Source organism: Sebastes umbrosus, chromosome 8, assembly GCF_015220745.1.
Source record: "Sebastes umbrosus isolate fSebUmb1 chromosome 8, fSebUmb1.pri, whole genome shotgun sequence".
Lineage (NCBI taxonomy): Eukaryota > Metazoa > Chordata > Actinopteri > Perciformes > Sebastidae > Sebastes > Sebastes umbrosus.
Genome location: NC_051276.1, coordinates 28,362,120 through 28,379,528, shown reverse-complemented (window position 1 = coordinate 28,379,528; position 17,409 = coordinate 28,362,120). Strand labels below are relative to the sequence as shown.

General features: G+C 37.6%; 1 protein-coding gene and 1 long non-coding RNA gene across 2 annotated transcripts; one reads left to right on the top strand and one right to left on the bottom strand.

Moving 5' to 3' along the window:
• Positions 1-1,158: 1,158 nt before the first annotated feature.
• LOC119492250 (prostaglandin G/H synthase 1-like) lies at positions 1,159-11,575 on the top strand. The gene is made up of 11 exons (XM_037776566.1): positions 1,159-1,302; positions 1,403-1,480; positions 3,527-3,643; positions 4,190-4,330; positions 5,536-5,679; positions 5,752-5,933; positions 6,060-6,143; positions 7,006-7,252; positions 7,962-8,248; positions 9,281-9,428; positions 11,069-11,575. Exons 1-11 carry the CDS (start codon positions 1,296-1,298, stop codon positions 11,416-11,418), a joined length of 1,785 nt encoding a protein of 594 aa, XP_037632494.1. The 5' UTR covers positions 1,159-1,295; the 3' UTR covers positions 11,419-11,575.
• Positions 11,576-13,886: 2,311 nt separating this feature from the next.
• LOC119492251 lies at positions 13,887-14,388 on the bottom strand. The gene is made up of 2 exons (XR_005207746.1): positions 14,173-14,388; positions 13,887-14,087 (listed from the first exon to the last, which is right to left on the bottom strand). It is a non-coding gene; the product is annotated as an uncharacterized LOC119492251 (long non-coding RNA).
• Positions 14,389-17,409: the final 3,021 nt, after the last annotated feature.

Sequence of the window (17,409 nt, the reverse complement as noted above, 5' to 3'; positions counted from 1 at the left end):
TACTTTCCGCCACTGGTGAAAGGTTGGGGTTTTGTTCCCTGTACCAGCAGGATAAATCGGCCTGGGTAATGTGAAAGAGTGAGAGAAAGTGATTGCTCCTCCCTCAATCGAATACAAAAACATTCAAGGAACTGGAGTAAAATTTGTACTTTTTAGATTTTACAAGTTCATTCGTGACAACTTCTTCGAGTGTTTTAAACAGTTACTGTTTCCATGGTCAAGAATGAACTCTCAATCTAAACTAAGTTAAGTTAGCTTGGACAGCAAGTCCTTGAACTGCTCAGTAAAATCAAAACTTGAACATCTACAATAATAATACCATGACAATTAGGAAAAACTTCATCAACAGAAGAAGATTGTTTGATATTATCAAAAGCTCCAGAACAGCTACTAAATGGACCTTGTGGTGCTTATTGTATTCTCAATATCTGTTCATGGAATAGTATACCGTGATAAATAATACTATATCAGATTATTTTCTTTTTGACATCTGTGTGTGTTTAGATCGGTGCTGCTTTTTCTACATCGAATTATACTGTTAGGTCAACAAATATTCAATCTTTCACACACTAAAAGTTAGTAGACGCAAATAGATTTGTATGTCTTCAAAACCAAGAACGCATTGATCAGTTTTACAGGACGACACTCCAAAAATCCATTGTATTTATTATCTTGCGCTCACACAGAAATTGTGATGAGGGTGTCAAGTGCACGAGACCATTTAGGGGCACTGGGATATTTAGTAAGGAAATATTTGATGGTCAGTTTTGTAAAACGCCCTTGCTTTTAATTAACTAAAGTTGAAATTGAATGGGCTTATTCTAACAAGTAAAGCCTTGGATGTTATATTAATTTGCCAGCAGGTGGAGATAGAGCACTTTGAAATCTTCCTTAAGCATCCTTTCTTGTTTCCTTTCACTGCAATGACAATTATTAAAACCAATATTGATGAATAATGTTCATCATTTGAAGACAGAACTTTTTACACACTAGATATAATCCTGAGAACAATTTAACCACCAGTTCTGGTTAAAATGATCAAATCGTTATTATTTGGTGCCAGTTGCATGCAGACTAAATAGAGGAAGTAGAGGAAACAGTCACCGCCCAGTTTCATAGCTGATGATATAAGGCCAGTTTGACCATATTATCAGGTCTATGAGTTGTATGCAGAGAGTAGCTAACCCATGTCTCTCAAATTACCTTCTAGAAACAGAATAACACTGTGAACCACAATTTTTAAACAACTCTAATTTTATTTTGAGCCCTCGGAGAACGATCTACGTGTGGGAATCATGAAAGGTGAGTCCTCAAATTATTAAATTAAATCAATTTAAATACTTGCAGACTGAATTTGATGTTTTTACACCCAGATAATATTCACCTGTTTTTAATTTTACAGAGTTTAACATCTTCTCCATCTGGTTCATCAACCTGTTGCTGCTGGAGAGCTCATTGTGTGCTGGTGACTCAAGTGTTGGTAAGCAGTTTTTTCCCCTATCATAACATGTCTTCATGGTTTACACTGATCATTTGAGAATTTGGTTTGAGGTTATAGTAATTATAATAACACTGTATTTCATGATGACACTTTTTTTTATTTCATTCTTATTAAGCTTTTAGTACAAAACTGAGATATTGTAAATATTTGCTGGTGTTGCACCGTATTCTGTGACCGTGCATGCGCTGATGCATGGATGTAAGTCAGTATAAGTGGTCAGTGCTATTAACGTTTTTCAGTTTTAAAACGGATAGATGCGATATATACAGTATTTGTGAAATTTCCAGGCCCAGTGAGGTCACAATTTCTGATGGCCTGAATTGTGACCTTCACTCTGCTGTGCTTCTGTTGACTGCTGATACATTTTTTGGTGTCAGGCGGGTGGGTTAGTAGGGAAAAGAGCAAAATGCAGACAATACAGATCAACAAGAACAGTTCAGTAATTTATTGAAGAAGTGAAGACACATGAGCTACAGACAGGTTGGCAGGTAGAAAAATAAATTTGCATAAAGTAGGCTAATTTATGCAAATCAGGGGTGACTCGCACGACTCGCGTTTCTCTGGAAATTCCTGAGAAACTTTTAAAATAACCGTAGTTGATCCAAAATGATGATAGATTCAGCAACTGCATGGCTTATTTCTCTCATAAAATTCTTTCAGAAACACATTTCGGTGAACTATTTTCGTAATATAAGAGAAAAAAGTTTCCAAACAAGCCACCATGTTGGTTCTGGTTTGAAAGCTGGGAGCAGCAGCCCACATGGGAAAGCCGTCGTCCAATCAGGTGCCTCGTATCTAGTGGCAGCCAATCAAGCATCTAATGCTGGGAAATGAGGCGATCTCGCTCGTCCACAAACGCTCCTGTGGACACGTATCATAAGACTTTAGCAGCAATGGTGGAGGAAGGATTTTGATCTTTCATTTAAGTAAATGTAGCAATCCAGAACAGTCCAGCATTCATAATTTTACTTACTGTAAGTGAATGTAAGCATTAGCAGCAAAATATACTTAAAGTATCACAAGTAAAAGTTATATAGTGCAATAAATAATAAATATGCATCTGCTTCCTGGGCCTCCCTGGTAAAGATGTATACCTACATTTGCAATGTGCAAGTATTCTTGGCACTTTATTCTATTCTAATTATTTATTTATTCCTTTATTCTTTTATCTCGTCTTGTTTTTATTCTTGTATTTATTGTTTTTATTGCGAATATTTTTAATTTTGTACTTTTATTGATCTGCACCTCCCCATATGCCACCTACTGTGTTCCCTCTGTCATTGATGATTGTGCAGTATGAATGTGTGTATATGTCTCGGTAGACTGCAGAAACTTAATTGCCCTTCGGGGATAAATAAAGCTCTCTGTATCTGTATCTGTATCTGTACATAACATCAATAAATTAGTACTATTTTAATTAACATGCATGCATCCAAACATGCTCATTTTGGAAACCTAAACGTATTCATTGGTCATGTAGGGTGGGCATACTTATCTGTCCTCTCATGCACAGCTTATGAGGAAGAAAAAGCTGCAGTTTCTTATTATCTCGTTGAACTTCTGCAAGTGTGAAGGGAGGACAGGAAGCCATGTTACAATGGCAGAGAGTGTTAAAGATATGGGGGAGGTGGTTGGGTTTCGGTGGTACGTAGCAGCAATTTACAGCAGCTGCTTTTTTTACCCAGAAGCTGTGAAGTCCTAATTTAGTTAGCAGTTCCTGTGAAGAGACCGTATTCTCTGTTGGTGGTGGTAATAAGGGAGGGTGTAGCAGTAGACTTCTCTAACCCTTAGGCCACTGCTGGTTACATTTTTAGGGTAGCAGTAATGTGAGTTAATACAAGTTTAAGGTTGTTTAACCCACACAATTATATGTGAATAAATTCAACACTTTCAGGTTGTCTGTGTTTGTCTTTGGCTTCAGTGTCGTTCTGAGTTATTACACCATCTGTACTATCTATCATTTAGTTCAGCACTGACCACTTATTCATTCATAGAAAGTAAAATGATGTTTTTCCTCGTTTGCAGTGAATCCCTGTTGTTACTACCCTTGTCAGAACTCAGGAGTGTGTGTGAGATTTGGTGCAGATCGCTACGATTGTGACTGCACTCGCACCGGCTTCTACGGAGTCAATTGCACTGTTCGTAAGTATAGAAAGATATGCATTTTGGATATAAATCTGCGTGTCGACGTGAGGTTAATTTAAAAGTCACAGCCCGAGTGCCCTCCAAGTGAAAGTGTGATCAACCTCCCAAGCACCTGTTAGCTCAAGTGCTACTTTAATGTGACATTGGAGCAAATTAACCCTAAATCTAAACAGCATGCAAACCCTAACCTTGTGCATAATGCTCCTTCTATTTTATTTAAAAAATGTATAGTTAAAAAACATAAATACATTTTTAGTCTACAGTTGTAAATGTTTATAAGTTAATAAATACATTATGCTCTAGATGCCCTGCAGCTCTTCTTCAGAAGGTCAGAGGTCAAACAGTCTATTGGACCTAACCTAATCCTAACCCTTTACCACTGTGTAAACTACAGAACTAAAAACATATATCAGGTGTCATTTTGGAGGAGGATAAACACCAGCCAAAGGATTGTTTCACAACCTGACAACACAAAGTCACAACCACTTATCAAAGATGTTTTATGTGATACAAAGAGTATTTATTCTTGATCTTTGTGTGCAGCGGAGCTCTGGAGCAGAGTTCGTCTCATGCTGAAGCCGAGCCCTACGTCGGTTCACTACATCCTCACCCACTTCCACTGGATCTGGGACCTCGTCAACAGCTCCTTCCTACGAGACACATTCATGAGATTAGTGCTGACAGGTAGGCCAAAAGGTTCAAGATAAAAAAACTGCAACCCCCAAACATGTCTCTCAATAAGCCGAATCACACAGACCACCGCAGAAAATATTTTCCCACCTTTTGCTTCAGTTCTTCTCAGTTATTTATGGTCACCATATGTATATATTTGGATACACGATATTGGCAGGGGTTTTGGTTTTATCAGCCTTGATGTATTTAAAGGTGGAGACACATTTGGATAAATACATTGCTGAGTTGCCTCATCTATAGACACAAAACTGTTGGTGTGTATAGACAAAAAAACTGTTGAGTCAAAACAAAAGTAACTTGAACAGTGATTAATCTGAAAATCAAAAGGGCATCTAGAGTGGTTTCCCTTGATACAGAACATACTTTGAGAGCCTGCAAGACCAGATTTGTGACTACAAAAGATTATTTGAACCCAAAAAAAAAGCAACTGAATATCTACACTAAAATGAGCATTACGATTTCCTTTGCTTAATATTCCCAAAGCTGCATGCTCTCACTTTGGGGTTTTGTATTCTTTGCAAGCAACTGAGAGCAGAGTTCAAGGTGAAGTCTAGTGTTATTCTATACTTTACTTATTGTAAACTAATCCCATGAAAAGTACACGTGTTCATCTCTCAGTACTTTCCTACCCTGTCTGTCAAACCATTGGTGCCTACTGAAGATGTTTATCTTTAACAACATATCACAAATAGCTTCATTAAAAACAAGCTAAATCATTTGCTTAATTAGCTGGACATTGTAGATTTAGCAGACATCACTCAAACAGGAGTAAACAGTGCATTTGTTAGGGACTATTTTCAGCTGCGGATTAATACACATTTGCTGTGCTAGTATGTAGTACAGCTACAGGACAGTGTATTTGGGCTGAGTAAAAATAAACTACAGTACCCAAAGTGTGGCTAATTGATGTGTTTTATTGGATTTTGGGCAACAATGGAGCTCTATAGAACAGCAAAATAAGCTATATCAGGCTTTGCAGCTAGTAGTATGCTAGTAGGATCAATGCATTGTTGGTTTTGGTCTTTTCATGGGATATATAGTATATCACCAGCCTTATCCCTTAAATCCATATATAGATTTGGAAATAAATTAGGTGTCTAAACATGGTTCATTCATTCCAATGAGCCAGCAAACAGAGAAAAAATATACAAAAGAGAATTTTGTAGTCAACAACATATTGTCACCTTCTCCCAAAGCGAGAAGCGACCTTATTCCAAGCCCTCCGACCTACAATACCAAGTATGGCTACCTCAGCTGGGAGTCCTACTACAACATCTCCTACTACACCCGTCTCCTTCCTCCTGTACCTGAAGACTGCCCTCTGCCGATGGGAGCTAAAGGTAAGACCTGCACAACAGTACACCGATGACTGTGCTCCCGAAGGAAGTCGTTAAATGTTTGTTTCTCGACAGGTAAACCTGATCTTCCTGATCCCAAAGTGCTGGCTGAGAGGTTTTTTAAGAGAGAGACATTTAGGCCAGACCCTCAGGGAACCAATCTGATGTTTGCCTTCATGGCCCAACACTTCACCCACCAGTTCTTCAAGACAAACCATGAAGTTAATGGTGCTTTCACCAAGGCTTTAGGACACGGGGTGAGACGCATACTGACTATTATTAAACAATTAAACAATACATACCTGTTACCTTTTAAGAATTCATTCTTGGTTGTGAATGACTTTTGGTTTTATTGACCAATTTATGTATTTTTCCCTCACCAGGTAGATGCGAGCAATATCTATGGAGACAACCTCATGCGACAGCTTCAACTTCGGCTTCTGAAAGATGGAAAGCTGAAATATCAGGTGATAAAGAAATAGCTTTGAAATTATAAGAAATATTAAATTTGATTTATTTATTTATTGGCTTTTTTGGCGATAGTAAGATAAGAAGATTAATACCACTCACATGTCTGTACTGTATATATGTAGCAAGAGCCAGGAGCCGGTTATCTTAGCTCAGCATAAAGACAGGAAACGGAGGAAACAGCTTGCCTGACTGAGAGTGGTATCAATCTTCTCATCTAAGTCTCTACAAGAAAGCTAATTAGCATATTTCCCAAAATGTCAAACTATTAAGATTTTCAAGTTATATAGACACTTGCTTCCAAAAGTACCAAATTGTACTTATCTCTCCTACTAAGTTATTAGCTCCATTAATCTTTGAAATATCAGTTATTGTGATAGTTTCTAAAGATTTGGCATTATGGTATTTTACAAACCACCAAGAGCTGTACCGTGTATGTATAAAGGATGTCAGACAGCCTTATCCAACTTTTACATCCTGTGTCACGCTAACTTCTGAGAATGTTAATTTCCAGATATCAGTGATAGTGAAATAGTGATTAAAGAGAGACAATCCTATCGCTCATTTTGACGGCACGCTATCGTGCCTTTGACATGCTTGTGATCAGGCTTTGAGAGGGAACTTCCTCAAACGATCTTTAGCTAAATGACACTCTGCTTGAGGAGGTCTGTTCTGTAGTTGGCCTACTTTTACAACCAGCATGATATTCACTGCCATGACCTGTGCACAACAATGCTGATTATGGAAAATATTCATATTTATTGAGAAATAGTAAAGAAATGGATATTCAAAAGTTTAAATAGCTCAGAATCAAATCTTCAAAATTCTTCTCTTAGGATTACTGTTATTGTTTGTTCACAGATAGTAAATGGTGAGATGTACCCTCCTACTGTAGCTGAAGTCCCTGTGCACATGGTTTATCCTGAAAACTTCCCTCCAGAGAAGTGTCTGGCCATCGGTCAGGAGGTATTTGGCCTCCTGCCGGGCCTCACCATGTACGCCACCATATGGTTGAGGGAGCATAACAGAGTCTGTGACATCCTGAAGGCAGAACATCCCACCTGGGACGATGAGCAGCTCTTCCAGACCGCCAGACTCATCATCATTGGTGAGGACCTCAGGAGCATACGTTTACAGTTTTAGTCTTAAATTTCTGTCAGTATCTGCAAATCTTCTTTCTCTGTGACGTAATGATGGGAACAAATATATATGAAATTATTCAAATAATAAATAACTTATTGGTTTTGACCATTAATAGGTTTGTAAAGAAGTCAAGTTTAAAAATGGATGTTTTCTTCAGTGCAGAACTGACTGATTTTTTTTCAGTAGAATCCACATAGTAAATAAGTAGTTTATGCTTTTTAGGGTTACATCTAATTATTTTTTCGTTATTGATTAATCTGCTGATTATTTTCTCAATTAATCATTTCATATTTTGGTGTTTAAAACATTAGAAAAATGCCAAAAGTGACTTCATCCATGTCTTGTTTGTCCGACCAACAGTCCATCTCCCAATAATATTCCAATTACTATAATTTAAGACCAAGAAAAGCAGCAAATTCTCCCATTTGAGAACCTGCAACTATATCATTTTTGGTATTTTTGCTTGCAAAATGACTTGCACGCTTAGTCAATTATCAACATAGTTGGCCATCAATTTTCTATCAATCAACTAATTGATTAATCGACTAATCGTTTCAGCTCTAATTGTTTGAACAAATTAACAGTTCAATTTTCCATCTTCAAGTTTCTTTCGATGTTTTTTATTTTGATAAAGTTTGGTTCAGTGTGTGACATTGTTATTTTTTGTCCCTCAGGAGAGATCATTAATATCATAATAGAAGAGTACGTGCAGCATCTGAGCGGTTACCTGCTGGACCTGAAGTTTGATCCCAGTCTGCTCTTCAACGCACGTTTCCAGTACAGCAACCGCATCGCTCTGGAGTTCAGCCACCTCTACCACTGGCACCCGCTGATGCCTGACAGCTTCCTCATCGATGGAGATGAAATTCCGTACTCCCAATTTATTCACAACACCTCCCTCCTCCTGCACTACGGGGTGGAGAAAATGGTGGATGCGTTCTCTCGTCAGCCTGCAGGACAGGTAGATAAGGATCAACATGCTGACTGTGTACATGAATCCAGTCTACAAATGCAGCTACTGTTTTGATGCAGTTTTATTTTTAGATATGAAGTTCACAGTGGTGGAAAGTAGCTAAGTACATTTACTCAAGTACTGTAATTAAGTGCACTTTTGAGGTACTTGTACTTTACTTGTGTATTTACATTTAATGTTACTTTATACTTCTACTTCACTACATTTCAGAGGCAAATATTGTGCTTTTTACTCCACTGCATTTATCCCTCAGCTATAGTTATTAGTTACTTTTCAAATTCTTTGCTTTTGAGCCCTTACAAAAGAAGCAGTTTGGGCCCCTTATTACTTCAGATATTTACAAGTTCAAAGAGAGATTTCAACTCTAAACTACTGAGATGGTTTCATTTAAATAACTGTTTAAGTCCCAAAGAGTTAGAAAAAAAAATTAGAAAAATCAAAAATTGACTCCTAATGTGAATTAAAAGAAGTATCCTAGAACAAGTATAATACCACTCACTCGCTAAATGATGACATTTCAGAGTAGCTCATCCTAAAGATTACAGACATTTAGTGAGTACATACCATAAACCTCTAAGTAAAGACACAGCATACTTATACAAGGAAACACTTTTGCATGACTTGTCTGCTCACACACAGGACTTTCTGCTCAGGAATATACAAAAGATCAAACAACAGATTAAGGATCTTTCATGCAGACCACATTGATTGTGAAACTTGTCGCAGCAGACATCTTTAACACTGATGCAAAGCACTAAACCATTGTTTCTTAATTCATCCACATTAAAGCTGACTTCCCCTCACAATCACTTCCTTAAAGCAAGAGAGAGATAATATTCTCAGCTATCTTCCACCACCATCACATGCATGCAACGCTTTATTTCTGTTTGCTGAGAATTAAGATGCAGTGTTGATCACTGAGTGTTGTTGACTGCCAAGCAACAAGTTTTGTTATCTGGCTCAAGGTATTTTTATTATTAACAGTTCATTATTGCAGTAACCTCTTTGTTTGTGTTTCAGATCGGTGGAGGTCGCAACTCTCATGTGGTAGTGCTCAAAGTGGCAGAAATGGTCATCAAAGAGTCTCGAGCAACACGTGTGCAGCCCTTTAATGAATACAGGAAGAAGTTTAACCTAAAGCCGTACACCTCTTTTGATGAATTTACTGGTAAGCAGGAATAATGTTGTATCTAGAACTTGGTTCCGAAACTTTTATTTTAATCTATTTCATTTGTATATAGGGTAATACAGCATATATATTTTTGACTTCAATTTGATGTCTTTACCACAGTTGAATGCCAAATTAATTCAGGAAAAAATAACATATTCATTGCAGAGATTAAGTCAATATTTTGCTTTTTCTTAAGAATATGGGTACAGCTATCACAAATTCCACTTTCTTTGCATTGAACTGAATTTCTTCACATCAGTGGAAAAAAAGCATTGAACTGATATAACATACACAATTAAGTAAACTGTAATATCATTTTGTATCTGATGATCAGCGTTGGAGACCTGAGAATCACTTTTTGTTATCACGTCAAACAATTTAATGCACTGATTTTTTTCCCCAGAACTTAAAAAAAGCAAGTTGCTTCTTAGAATTTTTCTCATATTGGTTCATCGTTACATCCATTTTCTGTGCAGGTCACAGTAACAGCACGCTAAACAAAGTGGAATAAATGTCCTTTTACTCAGACACTTGCTACAAACTGCAAACTAGAGTGGTTTGCAGTCCGAGGTAGCAACTATTTCCTTTTATTTCAAATACAAGCTAGGGGCTCTGCAAAGTACTTTGACACAGGGGTGTTTGAGCTAAATGCTAACATGCACACATGCTCACAATGTGTGTTAACATGTTGATGTTTAGCATGTACTGTATAATGTTTACCATGTTTACCATCTTAGTTAAGCTTGTTAGCATGCTAACTTTTGATAATTAGTACTAAAAACAAAGTATGGCAGAGGCTGATGGGAGTGTCATTAATTTTGCAGGTATTTAGTCATAATGTAGTAGACATATTCAACTAATGGGATGAAAAATTAAGAGATCACCAACGTTATTACAATTCATCCTGAGGGGGACATGGATGTCAGCACCAAATGCCATGGAAATCCATTCTAGGGCTGTCCTCGTCCAAAGAAATTCTTAGTCGAATAACTCTCATACGATTTTGTCGACTAATTGATTAGTTTATTTAATCGACAGATCTGTGATAAAGAATCACACAAAAGCACCACTTTAAACCTTGTGTTTACCAAAGATGTGCTCATAAGTTTCTTGGAAATAAGTCATTCAGCGTGAAAAAGCATTACAAAATTAGACGAATCCACTAAAGGAATCTTAGTTGACTAAGACTGAAACGACAGATTAGTCTACTAATCGACTAAGAGGGGGAAGCCCTCAATAGCTGTCAAGACATTTCACTCAGAACTACAAATATCAACCTCATAATGGCACTAGAAGAAAGGTCAGGGGATCACCAAAGTTAGAGGGCTTCATCCTCTGGGCACCATGAATGTCTGAACCAGATTTCATGGCAATCCGTTCAGTAGTTATTGACACTCTTGACCAAAGTGGCTGACTGACAGATATTGTCATCACTAGAGCTGTGATGGATCAAAACATAAAACAATAGGTATCCTTGAGATGACTTAGAATAGTCTAGCAAACTATGTTTTTGAAGTGGGTAAAGGAAAACCCCAATAATAAAAAATCGGTGTGTAACACATACAGTCTATGGTGTAACATGATAAAATAATAGTAAGGGTAAGTTAATCAACAGCTGTTCTCTCTTTTCTAAATAGATGACAAAGAAATGGCCAGAGGTTTAGAGGAGCTCTATGGTGACATAGATGCTTTGGAGTTCTACCCCGGCATCCTGCTGGAGAAAACACGCCCCGACAGACTGTTTGGTGAGAGTATGGTGGAGATGGGTGCTCCCTTCTCCCTGAAGGGCCTGCTGGGAAACCCCATCTGCTCCCCTGAGTACTGGAAGCCCAGCACCTTTGGGGGAGAGACGGGCTTCAATATCGTCAAAACTTCCACTTTGAAGAAACTGGTGTGCCTCAACACCAAGTGGTGTCCATACGTGGACTTCCATGTTCCACAAAATGAAGAGGAGGAAAAACCAAGGGAACCGTCCACTGAGCTTTAAAGAATATTTCATTAATTGCAATCAGTGGGCAATCCCTGGGGTCTGAGAAGTGAAGCCAATCCTGAAGTGCCTTCAACTTGCATTCTTTCCAATAGCCAGCAGGGGGCGACTCCTCTGGTTGCAAAAAGAAGTGTGGTTGTATAGAAGTCTATGAGTAATAACTCTACTTCTCACTTGATTTATTACCTCAGTAAACATTGTAAACATGAGTTTATGGTCTCAATCGCTAGTTTCAAGTCTTATTTAATACAGCATGATGTTCATTTAGTAAATTATGGTCCCATTTAGAGTCAAATAGACAATAAAGCAGGGTATGCTTTAGGACGTGGCTACCTTGTGATTGACAGGTCGCTACCACGGCGTTTTCCGGTCTGGGAATTATCCGTCTTTTCATCTTACAACTTTAACCTTTTTTCAGTGTGTTTTCAGTTCATGAAAGTAAATTGTAACATTGTAACAAAGTTTCCGTAGCAAGAAAATTCCTCTGGACCTCAGAAATGTATTTTAATTTAGCTCTGTTTTTCCTTTGTGTTTTTCCCCTTCTTTTCAGAGTGAATGTATTATATCACTATATCTTGAAGACCAATAAATACGTAACATTACTGTATAAATTACCTGTTCTAAGAAGAAAGTGAATTCACTGTATGTTAAATTGCCAAAAAATAAAAAGTAAGAAATAGTTCATGAATTATAAGAAATAATGACATGAATCTTTATAATCTGTACGGAAGAAAATCTTGCAATTTAAAAATAAAAGTTAATTGGCCAGATTAATCCAGTCCGACTCTGTACTGCAAATTATTTTATCAAAATATATCAATGGAAGCCTGTAAATGCACTTAAACATTCGATCTGAGTTTGTGTCACAACATATATCAATCTATATGTAACAACGGCACAAAATAGTATTCCGTAATACACAGTAATTACAGGTTTTCATTATTTTTAAATTCATATACAGTTTTTAGCTATGCTAGCGCCGTGGCTCTGGGGGTGGCAATGTCGGTCGATCCACCACTTTGGTGAAAACTGAAATATTTTCAACTATTAGATGGATTACTATTAATTTTTGTACAAACATTCATGATCCCTCGAGGATTAATCCTACTGACTATAGTGACATTTGCATTTTTTCTGAAATGTCTCAACAAGTATTGGATCAGACAGATTTCCATTATATTTGTGCTAATTATCAAATGTTATGTTAAATGTTATGTTAATGCTAACACGCCAAACTAAGATGGTGAACATTATACACCTGCTTTGCTTCAGCATGTTAGCATTGTCATTGTGAGCACATCAGCATGCTGACATCAACATTTAGCTCATAGCAGTCTTGTGCCTACAGTAAGTACAGCCTCACACAGCTGCTAGCATGGCTGCAGACTCTAAGTCCTGTTGCATTTCTGTGCAGTTGTTGCATGAGTTTCTACATAATTTGAATTAAGAAAAACCTACAATCAATACTAAATGGCTAAATGTCTGTTTGAGTTCTCACACACAGGATGCAGGGAGTGGTGTATCACCTTGTATGTGTGAGAAAAAGGGATCCCGCACTACAGAGGGTTACTTCTCTGTTTCATGTGTCAATTCAGTGGTTACAACTTGTCCGTAACATGCACTGGGTAAAGCATGCGTGAACCCAAAAACTGCTGTGTCATGGGGACACCCATGCTGAACACACTGTATTGTACAGTATGTACTTCTGGTACAGTAAGGAATAACAGATAAAACCATTCATTAAATCAAGCTACATCAGTAACCATTCATGTGTTTAAGGTGAATTCATTCAAACAGTAGGATGCAAAAATAACTATATATGAGGAGTATAGAATTTACTACTGTCCGTACATTTTCGTAAAGACACATCTAACTTAAATATATATTTTGGGAAGTTACCGAAGCTATACTGATCAATTTTTACTGTATGATTTACTGAAACACTGATGTCTTTAATGGCAGAAAAGTATGGTTACACTGACCTCTGTAGATTACATTTTTAAAACTGTTCCATGTCTATCAGTGTGAACGCTGCACTTGTTCACTAAAAAGATGAACATTTCAGCTGCTAGATGGCAGCAAAAACAATATTTTCAGCATGTGTTTCTAGGCCTCGTTCATTTTTGACATGTCACAGTTGGAGAAGCACAGATATAAACAATACAGTTATTAATGGCTGAATTTCATGTAGCTGCTTCAGTTACAGGGTCGTGGTATTGTGCATGCTGGTTCACTGTCACACTGTCAATGGCTTACACTTGAATAGAGCTGAAGTGAGCTGCTTAAAGTTCACAACCCCCTCCAAAGGTAACCCCCGGCCAGACTTCAGCCCGCCTCAGTTCACAGTCAAACTGTAATTTTTCTGTACACACACACACATCTTTTTCCGTCCTGGAAGAGGGATCCCTCCTCTTTTTGTTAGGCGTGGCTAATTTAGTGAACCCAAATGCAGAACACTGAGGCAGGTAATGGATGCAAAGAAATAATTTATTTACAATACTTAATTTTGTGATGGCGAGAACTGGGTAGAGCAAGGCAGGTGAGTTTGCTGGCAGAGGAGGGGGGAAGGAGACTGTGTGCTGAGTCCCGAGATCCAGAGCTGTGTCCAGAGATCCAGAGAGGTGTGCTAGGCAGGAGTGGAATGGAGGCAGGAATTGGGCCGAGTGCTGCTGTAGGCAGAGGAAAACAGGTATGAGATAATCATACAAAAAACAGACGAGAGATATTCAGAGAAGCGGCTTGAACTAGACTGACTGTGGGAACAGAGTCTATGATCTGGCAGCGTGGTGAAATTGAAGACCAGTATTTGTAGAAGAGTAGATTGATGATGGTTTGCAGCTGCAGCACAACCCCTGCACACCTGAGTCCACTCCTGCAATCAAGCCCAGCACACACACACACACACACGCACACACACACACACAGACAGAGAGAGAGAGAGGGCCTGCTGGCTAGGATGAGGCAGAGGGCCTGACACTTTTGCTCTTACTGAGGTTTGTTCCATTTTTAAAAGGGTTATTTGGGATATTTTGTTTGTTAGCTTTTGTGTAGTGAACATTGTAAGCAATATCAATAAAATGCATAATCAAAACGCATACAAATTTAAAAAAAACATGTCGTTTCAAACAAAGTGCAGCAAGAACATTGTGAAAACAAGAAATGAGTGAACAATCTCCCCACAAAGTCCTTTTAGTAGCTTTTCTGGAGCTTTTACTCATATCACTTAAAAAATATTTCTCAACTGTTCGCAATGTCAGGAATAAACTTTGAACCATGGTCATGGCTGGATTTACCTGCTAGACTCTGGGGTAAAAATAAAGTCTGTACACAAGGAAGTTCTGAGGCCTTCTACGGAATAAAAGAGGACAGCTCAAAAACATATACTTTGCCTTGGAGCCCAGAAATTTGCAGCACTGTGCTGTAAAGGTTCACACGGTGTCAGTTAACTTCGTTTGATTTGACTTAACATAACAGTTGAGAATCATGGATCATATGAGGGCAACATGGTAGATTGTGACTCGGGAATATATAATGTGACAGGGTCGTCTTAAAGCTCCTAATAATTTAGTCAATATTATACTTGAATGGGCCTAAATGGCACTTAAAACCAAACAAAAAAGGTATTAATTAGTTCAACCGGAGACCTGTGTGACCCATTTTACCCACTTAGTTTAGTAATTTATCGAGACAAAGAGTCTTTTTGTTTCAACCAACCAACAATAAAGGAACATTGATCTCATGAAGTCCAAGTTGGGCAGGAACCAAACTCAATGCAACTTTTGTTAACTGTGGCTACGTTGGGCAACCCTTTCCCCAAAAGAAAGTTCTAGACTAGACTAACCATCCTGCAAAATCAGAAATTGCTTTTATGTCACCCAAACAGACAAATAATGGAAATACATAGTCTGATTAACTATCAGCATTTGGCCCTTCAAAGTAACATTTAACTTAGGGCCTCGAAAACTGTCCCTGAACCCAAACTGGGCAAAAGATGTGGATACTTTGAATGCTTGAAACATTTTCAATTTGCATTGGTAAAAGGATGGAAAACTGTGTTACCTCACAGTTTTGTTTTTATATATCCTAATATTAGTTTAATACCACACCGTGCAAGTGTTCCTGGTTGAAACTGATTATTTTGTAATGAATAATAATTAATTAATTTAAATTAAATTTCTGTCTACAAGATTCGTTTAAATACATAATTAATTTTACCTTCAAATTATTCAGTGACAGCTAAATTTCAAAATTATTAGAAGATTATTAGAATTGGATGTGCTTCATCTTTTTATGTTATCAAAGAATTACAAAAGAAATCAGATTTGGATCAATAAATGCTTGATCAATCAAAGTAAGGAAAGGGGTTAATAAATTGTATAAACAGGAGGTACACTGTTATAATAATACACCAATATTTTGAAAGGATTTGTTATGATTTGAAAATAAAACCATTCATTTCCCACAGTGGCAAATCTGAGGGATATATTACCTTTTGGATATTGTAGAGAATGTACTCTTTCAAGAAATAAACCTTATTTTATATATTTTTTCTATTTATAAGCATGCACTACCATGCGAGTTTATTGGTGACATTACATTCATATATATAGGTATTAATTCCTGAACAGTTTTTTGGCTTTGTTTTGAAAAATCAACCAATTAGACCTCTATAGATCTATTCATGTTCCCATTCAAAGACAACCATAACTCATTGGTCTATGTGGACAGCCGGCCCGTTCTCATTCCCAGGGCATCAACTGTCTGTCTAAATTCATCAGATACTGAAGCTGAAGGCTCATTGTTGACTTATGCAGCAGTTTTCATTACTGTACGTTTTCAATCCTGTAGGAAAAAACCTGTCATGAAAGAGCACTGAAATGGAAATTCCAAAAGAAATTTATGCAACAAGAAATTCATGCTAAGGGTGAATCTGAATGCTAATTTCATCAATTAGGAGTTACATTTTAATATATTTGAATTGAGTGGTATCCAGGTCTACGTAACATTTGAATCTGGCTCCTGGGCTCCTCTCCCAGGATCCCTCCTGTACCCGAGGACTGTCCTTTGGCCATGAACTTTGATCTAAATGCAGCTGTATTGCAGTCTGCATGTTGGTGTTTCTGAGGCTGCAAGACTACTTTGAATATCGAACTAGTAAAATTGCGATAACTGAAAGGTGATTAAAAATTTGGCACCTCCCAATGTTTATGTTATATAAGCAGATAACATGTGGGGTGTTAAGGCTATATCATGCAGAGAGTTCTCCTGATTCAAACAGACCACCTCTGAATCCCAAACTAGAATTCAAGCCATGAGAGGTGAGTTCTTCCTTTTATAAGCTTGTTTTTTTTAGTAGACATATTCAACTGATGGAATTAAAAATTACGAGATCACCAACGTTATTACAATTCATCCTGAGGATGTCTGCAACAATTGCCATGGCAATCCATTCTAGGGCTGTCCTCATCCAAAGACATTCTTAGTCGACTAACACTCATACGATTTTGTCGACTAATCGATTAGTTTATTTAAACGACAGATTCGTGAAAAAGAATCACTCAAAAGCACCAAAGTGTTTACCAAAGATGTGCTCATAAGTTTCTTGGAAATAGGTCATTCAAAAACATTAAAAAAGACGAATCCACTAAAGTAATCTTAGTTGACTAAGACCAAAACAACAGATTAGTCAACTAATAAACTGAAAGAGGGCAGCCCTAATCCATTCAATAGCTGTCGAGGCATTTCACTCAGAACTACAAATATCAACCTCTTAGTGGCACTAGAAGACTAGTCAGGAGATCACCAAAGATATTAGGTGAGACCTTTGATCTAAATGCCACTGTACTGCAGTCTGCGTGTTGGTGTTTCTGAGGCTGCAAGACTACTTTGACTATCGGAAACACTAGTAAAATTGCATGAACTGACAGGTGATTCAAAATTTGGCACCTCCCAATGTTTATGTTATATAAGCAGATGCCATGTGGGGTGTTA

Excerpts from the sequence above, each read along its gene's own strand:
- LOC119492250 (XM_037776566.1), top strand. Across the intron at positions 1,481-3,526 it reads TGCTGGTGACTCAAGTGTTG|TGAATCCCTGTTGTTACTAC; the intron begins GTAAGCAGTTTT and ends CCTCGTTTGCAG. Across the intron at positions 4,331-5,535 it reads CATGAGATTAGTGCTGACAG|CGAGAAGCGACCTTATTCCA; the intron begins GTAGGCCAAAAG and ends CTTCTCCCAAAG.